The 17,334-nt window shown below is 33.7% G+C and overlaps 2 protein-coding genes and 1 pseudogene across 3 annotated transcripts; 2 read left to right on the forward strand and 1 right to left on the reverse strand.

Annotated features, from left to right (window-relative positions):
- Window positions 1–6,189: 6,189 nt before the first annotated feature.
- Window positions 6,190–8,792, forward strand: LOC104742499 (mitotic checkpoint protein BUB3.2-like; annotated as a pseudogene). The gene is made up of 9 exons (XR_015580644.1): window positions 6,190–6,368; window positions 6,481–6,595; window positions 6,714–6,796; window positions 7,079–7,353; window positions 7,468–7,544; window positions 7,693–7,773; window positions 8,106–8,184; window positions 8,278–8,378; window positions 8,570–8,792. The product of XR_015580644.1 is annotated as a mitotic checkpoint protein BUB3.2-like (transcript).
- Window positions 8,793–11,193: 2,401 nt separating this feature from the next.
- On the forward strand, window positions 11,194–12,914 carry LOC104742500 (cytochrome P450 71B28). The gene is made up of 2 exons (XM_087485643.1): window positions 11,194–12,161; window positions 12,268–12,914. Exons 1-2 carry the CDS (start codon window positions 11,277–11,279, stop codon window positions 12,853–12,855), a joined length of 1,473 nt encoding a protein of 490 aa, XP_087341769.1. The 5' UTR covers window positions 11,194–11,276; the 3' UTR covers window positions 12,856–12,914.
- A 416-nt stretch (window positions 12,915–13,330) lies between these two features.
- Window positions 13,331–13,964, reverse strand: LOC147928757 (uncharacterized). The gene is made up of 3 exons (XM_087486260.1): window positions 13,830–13,964; window positions 13,476–13,721; window positions 13,331–13,387 (listed from the first exon to the last, which is right to left on the reverse strand). Exons 1-3 carry the CDS (start codon window positions 13,962–13,964, stop codon window positions 13,331–13,333), a joined length of 438 nt encoding a protein of 145 aa, XP_087342386.1.
- Between the last annotated feature and the right edge of the window lie 3,370 nt (window positions 13,965–17,334).

Below are 17,334 nucleotides of genomic sequence, written 5' to 3' on the forward strand. Positions count from 1 at the left end.
TAAAGGCAAAACCTGGTGATGAAAATTCGAGAAGAATTGTGTCTTCGAGAGGCAGTGGTCATGAGCTCCTCCAAGGAATGAGCAACTTGATTTGGATGCTTACATCACACGTTTTTTTGCATTGCTGCGAAGGAAACTGCTTGCAACAAGAAAATTAGCAACTTACCTTAATAGAGCGTTAAAGGATTTGATTGAATAAAAACAGAATAAAGCATAACTGAAGCAAAAACATCACACAATGTAATCCTAAAGATAATACAACTCATGGTACAATGCTATAATCAGGCCTCTTCTTGAGTTAAACCTAAAGATTTAGAAACAATAAGTCGAATCTGGAACTAACATAAGACTAAGTGGTAACCCAAAATTCTCAATCTATCATCCATCTCTATGACAAGTGAAAGAGCTTAACAACAAAAACATAGCAGAAGAGAGAAACTTAAGTAACCGGTGTAAAGTGTTGATCTAGTTTAGAAAAAACCTGAATAGATTGGGCAATATGAGTGATAAATGCAGAGGGAAGTTTCAAGTCTTTAACAGTTCTTTTGGCAAAGACAACGACTTCATTGTCCGGGTCTTAATCAATTTCAAACAAAGTAATCGAAGAAGAAGTAGAGGAAGAGATGAAACTCACATCCTGAACTTGCTAAAATCAAACACTCAATCGAAAGACCCAATCGACAAAGACCCGATATTAATCAAACAAACTCACATCTTGAACCCTAATTTTACTAGTAAATTCCCAAATCAGTAAACCCTAAATTTCTAATTTCTACTCTCAATCCAGAAGATAGTAAAGATCTACACTTTAAATCAGAGATATGCGTACCATGGAGACAAGATTGGAGCGTCCTTGAACCAAACTCATCGATTTCTTTAACTTCCCGATTGGTGTTTGCGGTTGAGGAATCAGGCCGAAGTTGTCACCGACGTCGCTTGGATGGTGATAACGGCGAATTAGAAACCGATTTCCGTCACATCTCTTCTCTCAATTCGACGGATTGAGACTTCAGAGGAAAATCACAGAGAAGGAGGTCGAAAGAAACGAAAGAAAGAAAAAAAAATCTTTGTGCGAACTTTTTTTTTGTTTTTGTTAATTTCTCCAACCAATGACAGAGCAACACATATACGATCCTAAACAATTCTAAAAATGCTTAACTTAGAATCGATTTTAGCATTATTAATGTGTTTTGATTTATTTTTAATCATAAGCATTCCTTAACAATCGGTTAAAAATCACCGTTGAACTTGGTCTTACCCCTTATCTTAATCTTCTTGAACATTTTCAAATCTTCGAAATGGAAGCTTCCTCCTGGTCCGAAGACGCTTTCAAATTTGCTTAGGTTAAATATGGAAAATAAAAATCAATCACACTAAATAAGTTAACTTTGGAAAATCAAAAGCAATCACACTAATATATACCTAACAATAACTAAATAAAATCAATTAAGTTCCTAAATTATCTGTCCCTATAACTAAAATATTCATAAAATCAATTATTCAAAAAATATCTTTAGGAAATCAGTTTATGTATTCCTTTTTAACTTAGAAGATTTAAATGTTTTACTGAAAAAATAATAATAATTAAAATCATAATAACTAAATATTTCTACAATATCTCTACAAAATCCTAAAATACTGCAATTAGAAACTAACTAAAACACACACAACTATTTAATTAGATATTCCTCATGTAAATATTAAATATTTTGAATTATTTCATCAATTTTTTTTTTTATTGTTCACCAATATTTACTCAATTTGATATCACACTAACACTATAAATAACCTCATTTGTACTTTGTTATTAGTTTTTTTTGTTTCAATTCATCTATGCTATAAAATAGTAGATTTCTTCACAATTTGCATCACTAATACATACTTTACATACTTTGTATTGTTTTTTTTGCAGCTCAATTGTAATCATAAAATAGGAGTGTGATTGGTGCATCAAAAGGTATGTGCTTTTTTACCATAGTCAAATTGGGTTTTAGTTTTAAAATTTTGCTAATCTACACCTGATTTTTTTTGTTTTTTAATTATGCTACAGATTTCTTTACCAGCTAAACCAAATAAACTATCATTTGGGTCATGAACATCATGGTGATAATAAAATTTAAAGTATTTTTCTTACATGAACATCATCTTCTTTATTTATATCAAAACTTTTCTTATGTTATGAGACATAGAATACATCACCATATTTTTGTCTCATATGAGTTTTATGCATAAGGAGCATAAATATTTTGTTTTCCAAAAAATCTTATTCATTTTCATTTTCATAGATTTTTCTTTTGTTTTTTGTTTTTTTTCCGGCAAATCAAATACATTGATTAATAGATGTTTACAACATACAGAAACTCGTCAATACAACCATTTACGCAAATACAGGAAATTGATACAATTTCGATGAAAGAGTGGAGAGTAACAATGCTATTTTTAGACTTATAGGCTAACAAATGAAATCTGCTATGTCCACCTTTCACAAAAATGATATTGGCTATCAGCTTGCTGCTGAAACTCCAAAATGCCTTTGGTATAACTTTAGTTAGAAGATGAAAATTCAATGTTGTTGAAGAAGATTCTGAATCTTGTCGCTTTCTCGAAACCAATGTACTACTCGATGTTTCCGTTAAAAATTCTCCATGTTTCTTTGGAAGTCTCTTCAGTCTACTCACGTCTTGTGTCCCTAATACATGTCTCCAACCCAACCAAAACATACTTGATAGAATATCCAACAGAAGAAGGCCAGAAAGACATACACCCAAAACCCCATATATCTCAATATAGCCCTCAGTGTAACTAACACAAAAATGAATCCTTCGAAGCAGGTTCACTTGAATAAACCAATAATTACCACATATGTCTCTCCACAAAGAGATCATAAGAGTCGATGGTTTTGGTGAGAACCGTCTGTGTTCATGTTGGGGAGTCGTTGTCTTTTGATCCATTGATGTTTCCATAGAATTGGCCATCGTGTCATTGAAAGCGAATTCAACCATCATAATTTGTCGCAGAATTTCATGTATATCAAGAAGGGTGTAATCCATTCTCGTGTTGAAAAAACTCCTGTGACCGTCACAAATTGTTAATGGATTTGGTCAAGCACCACCATCTCTTAAAATTCTGAGGAATATTTGTGTATCTTCATGATCGAAAGTCAATGAATTCTTCGGAGAATCATTGCAGTTACTGGAGAATCTCGCCGAGATTAACCATAATTTATTTCTACCATTGTTGAAAACAATATTGGACACACCTGGATCCCAAATCCGGGCTTGGTTACTTGTAATCGATTTGAAAAGGCTGTCGTTTGATTGAAATCGTTGATGATGCAATCGATCAGTTTCGGAAATGAAACTATGAAAACCGTCTGGATTAATCTTCGACGGAAGGACGCCGACACTACTCCGATATGTTTGCCGGAATTGGGTTGGAAACTGACACTCTCGGAAGAGAGACATGAGATGAGACATAGAAACTCTTAACATCAACCAATGAGACATGGATACCATAACTGCCGATGTTATTGAACTATACAGAAATAAGAACTTGAAAATTAAAAAAAAAAAAAAAGAAGAAACAAAGGGCCGACCGACGCCAGAGAAGCCGACGCCGGCCGGGATCGAAGGATAATGAACCGGTTTTGACTAGAACAGTTGGCTTTGGGGAAATCGCCCAAACGAGGGAGAAGAAGATTTTTCTTTTGTTTAAGGACTTGGTTTTAGAAAAAATAAATTTGGTTTTTTAATATAAGAAAAAATTATATTTCATCAAATCAAATCAAATCAAAGGTTCTCTCAGACTTTTAAGTCTATAACGATTTCTTTTTATAGAGTAATATAGATATTATTTTTATTTCTTTTTTCCGAAGGGTACATATAATAATGAAATTTCTTCTTTTAAAAATTTTATAACTTTTTTTATTTACCATTTTCATAAAGTTACTATATATTTTAAAGTTTTTTTACTATCTTCATCATTTATGTTTTGTTTTTATAAGTTTTGTTTTCTAAAGTTTTCTATGTGTGCTTTTCTTTTTGATTTGATCATAACAAATACTAAGATCTTTAATAATTTTTTTTAATTTCTTGCAGGAAAATAAAAATATGTACAATCCTCCTCTTTTGATTTGATCTCATCTTCCAAGTTTTCTAAAACATTAGAACAATTGATGTCAAAATGAATAGAAAACAAAACAGAAGAAAAATACTATATGCAATATATATATATATATTGTCAACCAAACATTAAATTAGAAAATAATTTCAAGGTTGGTCGTCCAAACCGGAAGAAAAAAGTTTATAAAAAAAAAAAAATTGTACCATCAAACTTGTGATTATTAGTATTATACAAGGTAACATATGTTTAGTTTCACACCAGCTAATTTTGATTGATTAAATTTTAAATGAAAATATTTTGATTGATTAAATTCTAAATGAAATTAATATTTTGTATATACATAAAACAACTTTAAACATATCTAATTAAGTTGATTAAATTACAATTATGTAAAAAAGTTTTCATGTGGGTTAAATCCTAAAATTAACAATCAAAATAAAATTATATTTTCAATTTTTAAATTACAAAAAAATAGTCTCGCGGTACACCGCAAGTTAAAATCTAGTGAACTAACAAATGTTAACGTGATAATAATAAAAAAAATATGATATGATAGCTGAGAGTTGATTTTATTTCTTGATATAAAACACATACATCAAAAATTTTACTTATGTTTTGCTTATATTTATAATATATTTTGCTTATATTTTTGTTACTTTAATATTTTATATTAAACAATATATGTAAGATGTTATCAAAACATTTACTTTTGATACAATTTCTTTATTTAAATGGAAATGTTCTCTACATTTCCTTCCAATGTTTTTTTGAAGCAGATATATATATATATATATATATATATATGAAATAAAAAAATGAAAATATCGAGGAAGCAATGTTTGAAATTAGAAAAATGAAAATACAAATATTGGAACCAAAGTCTTATTTATATATATATATATATATATATATATATATATTATCAATGTCTATTACAAGTACGATAGGATGATAAGCATATGACATTTAAAATGTCACATTTTAAACCAAAGTCTATTACAAATACGATTTTATTCCAATACTGTTTAAGATAGCAAGTAGTATTAATATTTTGTTTTTAGTGATCGTGATCGACCAAATTATTACGAAGTAACATATCAATCCTCTTCGAGTACTTCACTTTTTCTTCTTCACCGCCCATAATGCGACTATATCAGAAAACATATTTTATTTAGTCGTATTTCATCATATTCAAGGGGAAAAAGGAAAACTAATATTTGTTTACTTTCTTGACGCAATCTTTTTCTTTCTCGTAAACGGTGGTCAATTTGTTAGGCTTAGACGGCGCACCGGCGACGGTGGATGTCGGCAGCGCACCGGCGACAATGGATTTTGGCAGCGCACCGGCGACTTTCTTGTTGTCTACCATATTTTTTGAATTTTTTCGTGACAAGTACGTATTACGGTGTACAATAAATAAAGAAAACTAGTGTACAATGAAAAAAATTTCGTGAGATTATCGTAGTATTATATAGTGATAGCTTAATCTCTATAATCACTGGCGGACCTACGTTCAAGCAAGACAGGTCACTTGGGTAAATTTTTGAATTTTTCAAATGGTTATTGAGAAAAAAACACATTTATCCTCATCAAATTTTTTTTTTTAAATTTAGTTTAAAATTTTTTAAAATGCTTGATCTAGTTTAAAATTTATCCTGTGTCCGCTATTGTCTATAATCATTAGCAGTTAAAGACTAGCAGCTCTTGGAAGATTAGTTAGTGATAGAGGCATGACTACTTAATACCTGATAAGTTAATCTCTATAATCATTAGTAGTTAATGAGTAGCAGCTCTTGGAATATTAGTTAGTGATAGACGCATGAAGATTACCTGATAAGTTAACCTCAACAAATTGTTTTCCAATGTATTATAATTTTTTATAATCATGAACAGTTTATAATAATAAAAATACGCATAAATATTAGCTTGTATTCGAGAGACTGAACGTAGCCTCTTTGAAAGCCCATTAGGGTGCAGTAAATGGGCCTAATTCATAGCCCAACAAAAAACTGTATAGATCATAGATTCAATTTGGGAAAGAATTTGAAATTCAAACAGATCATTTTCTTCAAATCTCTCCTTCCCTCTCCCTCTGTCTATAGCATAAACCCTAAAAATTCGTGTTCTTGAGGATGACTATGATGCCGGCCATTGGTCGCGAGCTCTCGAATCCGCCGTCAGATGGGATTTCTAATCTTCGATTTTCTAATAGCAGCGATTATTTACTAGTCTCTTCATGGGATAAGGTTAGTCTAAAATCCCTAATCTCTCTTCTCTGAAACATTGAACTTATTTACTCTTTGGAACTCTGATCTGATTTTAATTTGATTCTTTGATTTCGGTTATTTTGGATCGCAGAGTGTATGATTGTATGATGCGGACGCTGATTTGCTGAGAGGGGAGCGGTACTTGATTGCTGTTTCCATGATGATTCTTCTGGATTCAGTGTTTGCGCCGATTATAAAGTTAGAAGGTATGTTTAATTTGTTCTCTTACTATTTTAATTGAGAAATAGTGAAACTGCTGATGTAGAGAGAGAGAGAGAGTACAATAATCGTGTTTTGGAAATGTTTTGTGGATTTTTACTTCAGAATTGACTTTAATGCTGGCAAAGAGGACGTCTTGGGGACGCATGATAAGCCAGTGCGATGTGTTGAGTATTCTTATGCTGCAGGTTGGTTAAGTGGTCATGATGTTCTTGATGATTAAGTGAACTCTTACCATGTTGATACTTAGATGCTTTTGATAGCTAGATAAAAAATTAGTTCTGTTAATTTGTTAATGTTGATGAAATTTGTTAAGAGTGGCTATTTTAGTGCATTTGTTTGAGGGCATATATATTCTTCAACGGTATTGCAACTTTATTTGGAACTCAGAATCCTTTTTAGCATGTTGTTGTTCTTTCTAATCATCCTATAGCATTACTTGAACACCTTTTTTTACGTGATGTTCATAGGGCAAGTAATCACTGGAAGTTGGGATAAAACGATTAAATGTTGGGATCCAAGAGGTGCAAGTGGGATGGAGCGCACACAGATCGGTACATATCAGCAACCTGAGCGTGTTAACTCTCTTTCTCTAGTTGGAAATCGATTGGTAGTGGCAACAGCAGGAAGGCATGTCAACATTTATGATCTCAGAAATATGTCCCAGCCTGAGCAGAGAAGAGAGTCCTCTCTTAAATACCAGACAAGATGTGTTCGTTGTTATCCCAATGGATCAGGTTAAATGGCTGATAGTTCCTATTCTGTGATTTTTTTCCAACAGTCAAATTTGCTTTTTGCCAAGTATACTCAGTAGCCTGATTTCCTCTTCCACACTTTTGATTTCAATTATACTTTACAGGATATGGCCCTTAGCTCTGTTGAAGGGAGGGTTTCAATGGAGTTTTTTGATCTATCAGAGGCTGCTCAAGCTAAAAAGTATGTCCCTAATGTGTTTGCTCTTACCTGTTTTTGACTAAATATGGTACTCTATGACTTCTTGTTTATCTGCTGATCTTTTTCTGGTAGATATGGCTTTTACATTTTTCTTTTTTTTAATCTCATTAACTGTTTTTGAACATGTCAGATATGCTTTCAAATGTCACCGGAAATCTGAGGAGGGTAGGGACATTGTCTACCCTGTAAATGTGATTGCTTTCCATCCGATGTAATTCTTGTCTTAAAAGAAACCTGATTGTTTCCTTTCAGCATTTTGATTGATTCAACTAGTCCTTACAGAATTTGGCTTAAAGTTACTGTTTATTAGATAAAGAGCAGAACTTGTTAGTTTGTATGGAGAAGATGAAAATCTAGTGGAGAATATATGGATTTTTAGGGCTCGTTCAGAGTATTGTGAATGCTACTAGTTCATTTGAGAACAAATGCTGTTAAGTTTGTTCTGGGAAACTTTATTTATATGGACATATGTAGAAACTTTGAAACTTAAACCGGTCGCTCAACTCTATCGCTTCTAATAACCTGAGGGTTTATAAATTGTAGTTATGGCACTTTTGCTTCCGGAGGTTGTGATGGTTTCGCCAACATTTGGGATGGTAACAACAAGAAGAGGCTATATCAGGTTAGCAATCACAAGAGCTTTTGATATTTGTATCTTTTCAATGTTTTTTTGGTAAGTGAGACACAACATCAATTTGCTCCTTTTTGTTTGCAGTACTCTAAGTATCCAACAAGTATTGCAGCGCTTTCATTCAGCCGAGATGGTGGATTACTGGCTGTTGCTTCTAGTTACACGTTTGAAGAGGGAGACAAACCGTAAGAATTTGACTCTTTAATCTTTTGTAGTTATAAAACCTTAGACGTTTTTGAATAGCTTGCCTTCAGGCATATAGAGACATTCAACCCATGACCCTTTGAACTTACGGATAGCATTTTAGATATATTATTGTGTTTTGCTTTTGGATTGATCTCTCTTTTAACTGATACCGAGTGTTGTGCTTTTGCAGGCATGAACCAGACACAATCTTTGTACGAAGAATGAAATCGAAGTGAAACCGAAACCCATAGTATACCCTAATCCTGCGGTATAGTCAGGAATAATGGAATGAGCAGAATAACTCGACTTGTGTGTGGTATTGTTCCTACGGTGGTTGCCCAAAGAAGATTGTAGCACGTTGTAGTGAGCTTTAAAATCTTATATTGGCTGTAAAGTGAAGAAGCGTGTGACCATTACAATGGCTTTAGTAACTGTTATTGTGTTCCTCTGGTTTTGAGTAAAGTCCAATTACTCTCTGCAATATCTCTTTTTTTTTTGTTTTGTTTTGGGTTTTGTGTATTGGTTTAGAAGTTAGAACTAAGTTGTACTCACAATGGACGTAAGAGCAAATATATAACTGGACTTGGAAAAGATTCTCTGATATGTATGTACATGAAGATTCCTAAAACTTAATTGAAAATTTGAAAAGTTGACAAATCCAAACAAAGGGATACAAAAGTGAGTAAACTGTGAAGAAACAAGTAACAGACATAAACATACAAATTGCTTACTACTAAAAAGACTTCCCAAGACGAGAGGATCATCAACACAGACACTAGGCCACTCTCTCTTCAAATTTAGCTCCTTCTTCTTCGATTTCCATCATCTCAAGCACGGATCATCTGTCAAATCACATTTTCTAATACAAGCATTTTAGATTTGCAAAGTTTTTCTCTGTCATAGGTGTTGTAATAAAAGAAGGTGATTCTTACCACTTTGCAGTTGTTTCTTCCTTTCAATGTCTTTGAAGCTTCTGCAGCGAAAGCTTGGGCTGCTTCTGCTTCCGCTTCTGCTACCTCTGCTTCCTTTGCAGCTTCCTCAGCCTCTGCCATGGCAGCTTCTGCCTCTGCAACTGCCTGTGCTGCAACTGCTGCTGCCTCATGTACGTTCATACTCTTCATTCTGGCTAACTCTGCATCAACCTGTGACCTTGTCTGAAAAGTCGTTTCATCTCTGTCTGTTTTGGGTGAATGCAAAGAAGACGTCCTCTGCCTGTAAACATCCCTGGACCTTTTTTCTTGTGGGAAGACAACGGAGTGGAGTTTGGAATTCTATACTTGCGCTTAATCTGTAAAAGGGAAACCCGGATCAATAGAACTTCTGTTCTACTAACAAACTATAAAGCAAGCATACTACTATTCAAAAGACAAAAACAAAAAGGCATACATACTATTCAATAGACCAAAAAAAATATGCACATGATCCTGCAGTGCGTTCGATAAATATATGCACATAATCCTGCAATGCAGCAAATGTATTAAATTTTACCTTCACAAGTTTACCGCAAGCTGTCAAGTACTTGAGCTTGGTAGACAACTACCGTTTGAAGTCTGGTGGAGCATGATATTGATCCTAGACAAGCGAATAAAAGGCACACGGGTACAGTTAAGTCTCTAAATCAGTCTTTTACAAGGAACTTAAACAAGGAATCCTTAGATCAGTAATATTCATGGAGAGTTCAATTTTCCCATGCTTTAATCAAATAATTAGATAAACAAAGTAATGCCCAACATGATTCTGAAATAAATACAAAATCTTCTACTCTTATGATATTCCAGTATATATATCTAGACATAAGTAGATGCCATCACAATAATTCTAGTAATTACAGAAGTATTCCTAGACATTTCAGCTTAATCTGAGTAACACTGATCCCATGCATTGCTTATATTGAAGAATATATTGTATTGACACAACCAACGGCTAAATTTTGGTTTTCATCCGCAATGACTTCACAACATATCAATCTACAGAGGATCATCAATTTGAAATATAGGACGATGCAGATAAAAAAATTAGGAAAATAGGTACGTCGTACATAATATTTTTTATGTATTCAAGTACAATTTAACTAAATTTATTTGGTTATGCTTAGAACAATTCATCAACTCTCAATCGTAGACCAGTAGACCACAATGAACTGATGCATAGTAATATACAACCATGTACCTATATTAAAATATACCTATACATTGTAAAAAGTCGCAAAACAAAATTTTTATTAATATACAAATCTTTGATTATCTTACGCATCATCTATAGTATGTCCTCTTCGACCCGAAGTTCTGGATAGACACAAATCTCTTTGGATAGACACAGATTCATACAAATTTAATTATTTTTATATTTAAAAAACACTTCCAGTGAATGACTGATGAAGATGGTCTTAGAACATCTAGATCTTTTTGAATGGTATGGTAGTGATCTCAAATTCACCAAATTTACAAAATATGTCTAGTGTTTAGTTTATTTTTTAAAACATCAGCGTTTCATAAATGTAGATTTCGTATTAAAAATAATTTTTGATCATTTCTGTGATCATAAAAGTTGTTCATAACTGTTTTTTTTTTTGAAGTTCATACAATTTGTAGAATTTTAGGCAAATGATTTATTTTTCCGCAAAGCCCGGACTTTTTTGGTTTGTATAAAGAATTCAATCTTTAATTTAATCAATCGAACCACTACTAAAAGAAGTACAAAAGAGTTTTTTTTTGTTTATAATTTGCTTTTGTTTTGTTCAGTTAGTCTTCGTGTATTATTATCGACAGTGACACTACAAGTCTACAGACTACAGCGGACAAAGGTGACTTTTATGAGTTGAATAATAATTTTCGTTTCAAAGAAATACATAAAAGAAGATTATTAACCTCTAGAGAGAAGAAGAAGGCCAAGGAAAAATGTCACTCTTCCTCTGTTTCCTCTGCTTCTTACCCCTTATCTTAATCTTTTTGAAAATTTTCAAATCTTCGAAATGGAACGTTCCTCCTGGTCCAAAGACGCTTCCGATCATCGGAAACTTACACCAACGCCGGGAACTACATCCCAGGCATCGTCGAAATCTCTCCGACAAATACGGACCAGTAGTGCTTCTCCAATACGGATTCGTCCCCGTGGTGGTGATCTCTTCGAAAGAAGCAGCAGAGGAAGTTCTAAAAATCCACGATCTTGAGTGTTGTAGTCGACCAGAGACGGCCGGGACCAGAGCAGCTTTTTACAACTTTAAAGACGTCGGGTTCGCACCTTACGGTGAAGAGTGGAGAGTGATGCGGAAGCTCTCGGTGGTCGAGCTCTTCAGCTTGAAAAAGCTTCAATCTTTTAGGTCTATCAGAGAGGAAGAGAACGACTTGTGTGTCAAGAAACTCTCTGAGTTTGCTACGAAACGATCTCCGGTGAATCTTGAGAAAACCCTTTTCACTTTGATCGGAAATATAGTGTGTAGGATCGGGTTCGGGATCAATCTTTATGATTGTGACTTCGTTGATGAAGATAGGATCGTTGATCTTGTGCACAAGTCTGATGAGGTCATAGGAGATTCTCTATTCTCTGATTTCTTTCCCGGGAGAATCGGCAGACTCATCGACCGGATCTCCGGTCAGAGCAAGAGGTTGAACAATCTTTTCTCGGAACTAGACACTTTCTTTCAGAATATTCTCGATCATCATCTCAAGCCTGGAAGAGAGAGGTCCTATATCATTGACGTGATGATCGCTATGATGAAGAAGCAAGAGACAGATGGAGATGCTTTCAAGTTCACCACTGATCATCTCAAAGGGATGATCTCGGTACCGTACCTATAATATAATAGTCTTTTTTCAAGTTTTATATCTATTCCGAAGTGGTTGATGATCTTGCAACATTAACATTTGTGTTTTTGGTTTTATGTCACAGGACATATTTCTAGCAGGAGTTGGCGCAAGCGCTGCCACAGCGGTATGGGCAATGACCGAACTGATCAGAAACCCGAAAGTGATGAAGAAAGTGCAAGACGAGATTCGGACAACACTTGGGGACAAGAAGGAGAGAATCACAGAAGAAGATCTAAACCAACTCCGCTACTTTAAGCTCATGGTCAGGGAGGTATTCAGGTTACATCCATCAGCTCCACTTTTGCTTCCAAGAGAGACATTGTCTCATGTCAAGATCCAAGGCTACGACATTCCTGCGAAAACACAGATCATTATCAACGCTTATGCGATTGCTCGTGATCCAAAACTATGGGAGAACCCCGATGAGTTTAACCCTGACAGGTTTCTCGACAGTTCCATAGATTATAAAGGACTAAACTTTGAGCTTATACCGTTTGGATCTGGTAGGAGAATATGTCCAGGGATGACAATGGGAATCATGCTTGTTGAGTTGGCATTGTTGAATTTGCTTTACTTCTTCGATTGGGGATTGCGGGAGATGGATGAAGCCAACGAGATCGTCACCGGAAATGAAGATGTTCTCAACTTCGTTCAAGTTCTTCACCACTGAATATATATATATGTACACTAGAGATTCAAAGATAATAAAATAATGGTCACTTTTTGTTTTTTTTGTTTTTTTTTTTTGTCAACAAAAGAATCAGCCCAAATGAGCCAATTTGGTGGAAAAGAGATTACAAACAAAACATGTTGCGGAGACAGTCGCGCTTGGCGTGCCAAAGAATCCGCACTTACATTCGCACTACGGGGAACTAGAGATAGGGAAAATGAAGAAAACTCCGCTTGATCTATCTTGATGTCGTCGAGGTAGGGTGTGAAAGCCGGCCAGTCGGTAGGAGAAGACACCATCTTCACCAAATCAGAACAGTTCGTATAGAAAGACACGTCCCGATAGTCGTGTCCAATCATGCACCGCATAGCCCAAATAAAAGCTTCTACTTCTGCATGTAGGGGGGACAAACTGCGTCGAAAATTTGTTGCTCCCTTAATTGACCCTGAATCATACGAGGAGGAGCAAACCCAACCTACACCTGCAAACGCGTAAGTCGCTTTCCAAGAGCCATCAACGAAACACCGATAACCTAGAAAAAGGTTAGAAAGGGAGCGTGGGGGCCCCCTTTGTCTAGAGCTCGGGACAAGTGAAGAAGTGGGAGGATCCTCATCCTCAACCTCCGCCTGTGCCTGGACCCAAGCCTGCGCCTCACCCTCTGCCAAACGAACTACATCCATTGGATCATCCTTCACCTCCTCAAAAACACGAGCATTCCGCGGTTTCCAAATATACCACATGAGCCACGGGAAAGCTATTATCTGAGATGCCGGATTATAAGAACCTAAGAAATGATTCACATTAGCATACACAGACTCCGTCGGAAAGGAGTCAGGACCAACATGTACCTGAGTTAAAGCCCAAACCTGTCGTGTCGGAAGACACCAAAAAATAGCATGATTTATTGTTTCCTCCTCAGCTCCACACCGTACACACACGGAATCACAAGAAATTCCGCGGCGCCGCAAATTTACTGAAACCGAAATACACCCTGTCAAGACCTGCCACATAAAATGTTTTATTTTCGGTGGGCAGTGAACATTCCAAACGCCAGCCAAAATAGGAGTAATCTCTGGACCTAAATGGTCATTTTGTTCTTTAAAATACATTTTGTATTTTACCTTTAAAGTTTATCTTATTTAAAATTTATTTACATAATTGATCTCTAAAAAAATGCATAAAAAAATATTAAGTAAAATATAGAATTCAAAATCGATTATTTTTATAATATACATAAATCGAAAAAATTAATTATTTTCCAAAAATATCTCTACTAAATTGATTTCTATTTCCAAAACCAATTTCGGTTTATACTTACACAATCTTTACATTTAACAATATATAATAAAATATCTCTAGAATACTTTTTTGTCTTCCTTTAAAATAAAAATATCTCAAATTTTTCTTAAAACAAAGAATCAATCTAATATTTTACATAATCGATTTCAGATTTATTAATTTTTATAATTTTTTTTATAGTTAAAGCAAATAAAATTCCAAATAAAAATTATAATTTTTATATACGTAAAGCAAATTCCAAATGAAAATTATAATTTTTATATACTTAAAACAAAGAGAATAACAAATAGTGAGTTGACCTTAGTAGAGTGGCCAAAGGTAAGTCCTCAATGCACAAGGCACCATCACACCAGGGATCGAGTCCCGCTCCCTACGAATGTAGGGATTAGGCTAATGGGCCGGCCTGTTGTGGCCCAATGGTTGACAAAAAAAAAAAAAAAAAAAGAGAATAACAAATATCTCAATGTTATTATATAAAACTAAAAAATTTATAATTTTATATTTTATCTAATGTAATTTTTGTGTTAGTTATATAAGACACCTGGAAAAAAACAGTTTGGTGTCATAATGGGCATTGACCTACACATTCTAATATTACATACTCTATCAATATTAAAATACGAGACAAATCTAATTAAGTCGATTAAATTAGTTATCATATGGTATACTGCGGATTAAATTCTAAAATTAAAAATCAAAATATAATTATACAATTTAAATTCTAATCTTAACAAAAAAATTAACAAACAAATGCAACTTATATTTTCATTTTTTAATTATAAATTTTTTTGTACAAATCTAATATAGTAGTTCTGTTACATACAATAAGCTAGTGATCAAACCCAAGCCTTCGCTCGGTCCAGAAAACTCTGCTCAATGAGATCGACCCAATGTTCCATCAACTTTATTGTCTCTACTCGGGTCACAAGCAAACTTTGCTAAGCTCGATGTACCAACACAGAAAACTTAACTTATTTTTACAAGAAAGAAAAGTTTGTTTCTTCCCATGCAGGACTTTGTCACATATATATATATATATATATATATATATATATATATATATATATATATATATTACACAGTCTTCTTTTTATTCCAACAAATGTTATATTTTGTTGATACATTGTTTATTATTGCTTTTTCCAAAATCGCTAAACAATAAAAAAAAAATATACTAAGACATGTAAATGCTTTTTTGTTTTCGTTAACTGCTTTGCTGCATAAACTCCAGAAAATATATTTGAAACTGTAGTCCAACCTTCATATATATATATATATATATATATACTACATTTACAACAACAACAGAAGAAAAACGTTATATATAGAGAGAAGATAATTAATTATTTTAAGTTATTTTAGTTCTGATTTTGAGATCGAATTGTTTTTTTGGTTTTGAGTTATTTTATTTCTGATTTTGAGATCGAATTGTTTGTTTCTTTTTGATATAACTTACTTGCTAAAGTGATATGTTGATTAATCTGGTGATGATCATAGAGATAAGTCATGGTTTGTTCCAAAATCATGGAATTTTAAATACATCGTTGAATTTTTCCTGGAACTGAACTAGAAAATTTGAGAGAGTGTCAAATAATATATAAGAATTTGAGGAGAAAAAAAAAATCAAATCATCCATACATAAAATATGGTGCTTAGAACATTATTGTTTCCACTCATAGCTTGAAAAATTCTAAATGAAGAAGAGAGTTTGTATTTCTCAAAGTTAGGTTATAAAGTCTGAGTTTTTCATTGATATATAAATCATGCGCCAAAAAATAACAAAATAATTTTTTAAAATTTGATCGGTCCATTTAAAGATTCTCAAAAATGTAAATCTAACTTTTGGAAACGACTCCAACATTTTGTGATATTCGGAGAATATTTATTTTTTAAACCAATTCTGTTTATTTGTAATTTTCTTTTGTTCTAAATTGTATTGGTCTGGCTTGTGTGTTTATCTCTTTGGTTTTAGGTATATCAAAACAATATTTGCTAACAAATTCTAAAAACTTACATGTGTCTGAATCTGATAGGTAAGGTGACTCGTTCTAACTCTCACTTTAAAAACAACATAATACATTCTAGCTAACATTTTTAGTATTTGACACTTTCTCTCACGTGTTGTGTCTGTTTGAAATTAATATAACAAAATATGTAATTATATATTTTTAAAAGAGTTAAGTAGCTTATTGAATAAATTGATTATTAAATAGTTTATTTTACATAAATATCCATTTAAATAAGTATTTTTCAAAATTTTTATACAAATTTAAAATGTTTCTCTCTGTTATTTTATAGTTTTTTAGTTCATCCAATAGTCTTTCCACTATCCAAAAAACTCAAAAAAAACTAATCTATTATTTCTTATATTATTTAGATTCAATTATGAAGATAAATATTATCCAACTACAAGCAAATTCATGCAACAATGTCGGCATGGGAAGAATAAGAATAGATAGACACAGCAAAACAAGAAAAGAGCTGACCTAAAGCTGTATCTTCTCACGTTCATAGAAATAACTGTCGATGGCAGCTCCAACAGCGGGGATCAAGTGTATCCCAAAGAGAAGGATACAAGCATGTCGTGTGAAAAAATATGGCGACAAGGGACTTGAATGCAATCACCATCGGCCAACGGGTCCAAACAAACCAGACATTCTGTTATTTCTTCTTCAAGGGGGCCTCTTCATTAATGTTAATCCAACCGGCTGGTTCCTCCTGTCTCATGATTGAAAGTATGCCAAACGCTTCAATACAGATGATTCTGAAGGCTTGTGGTTGTTGAAAAATACCTGCTGCCTCTACACGATGGGAGATAAAATCAGCCACATTATCCCAACCCCAAGCCCCAGCTGCGTTCCAGTTTTGTAGCTCCATCTGTCTCTGATTGACTGACTCTCTCTCAACAATAAGATTATGGAGAGTAACCCTTGGCAAAAAAAAAAAAAAAAAAGAAAGGAATCACCGAGTTAAAATCAAATATTTTTCATTCTAATATATGAATATATAAAAAAAGAAAAAAAAAAAGAGACTCAGCAGCGGTGGCAATTGGGTAATGTGTCTCAGAAACATACAAAAGCTCCTCTTCGGGAGGGGGACTGAGCAACTAGGATGTCAGGGCCTGCTACATGGCGGTAGATGGTTCGATGAAATCTTTTTCCCACAACTACGACAGAGGAA

The sequence above is a fragment of the Camelina sativa genome, chromosome 14 (genome assembly GCF_030686135.1).
Source record: "Camelina sativa cultivar CO46 ecotype springtype chromosome 14, ASM3068613v1".
Taxonomy (NCBI): Eukaryota; Viridiplantae; Streptophyta; class Magnoliopsida; order Brassicales; family Brassicaceae; genus Camelina; species Camelina sativa.

What these genes read in the sequence shown, in the direction of transcription:
- LOC104742500 (XM_087485643.1), top strand. Translation starts at nt 11,277, where the DNA reads ATGTCACTCTTCCTCTGTTTCCTCTGCTTCTTACCCCTTATCTTAATC. An exon ending in ATCTCAAAGGGATGATCTCG is followed by an intron (nt 12,162 to 12,267) that starts GTACCGTACCTA and finishes TTTATGTCACAG; the next exon opens with GACATATTTCTAGCAGGAGT.
- LOC147928757 (XM_087486260.1), bottom strand. Translation starts at nt 13,964, where the DNA reads ATGTATTTTAAAGAACAAAATGACCATTTAGGTCCAGAGATTACTCCT. An exon ending in CAGGGTGTATTTCGGTTTCA is followed by an intron (nt 13,722 to 13,829) that starts GTAAATTTGCGG and finishes CCGACACGACAG; the next exon opens with GTTTGGGCTTTAACTCAGGT. An exon ending in GGGTCCAGGCACAGGCGGAG is followed by an intron (nt 13,388 to 13,475) that starts GTTGAGGATGAG and finishes ACCTTTTTCTAG; the next exon opens with GTTATCGGTGTTTCGTTGAT.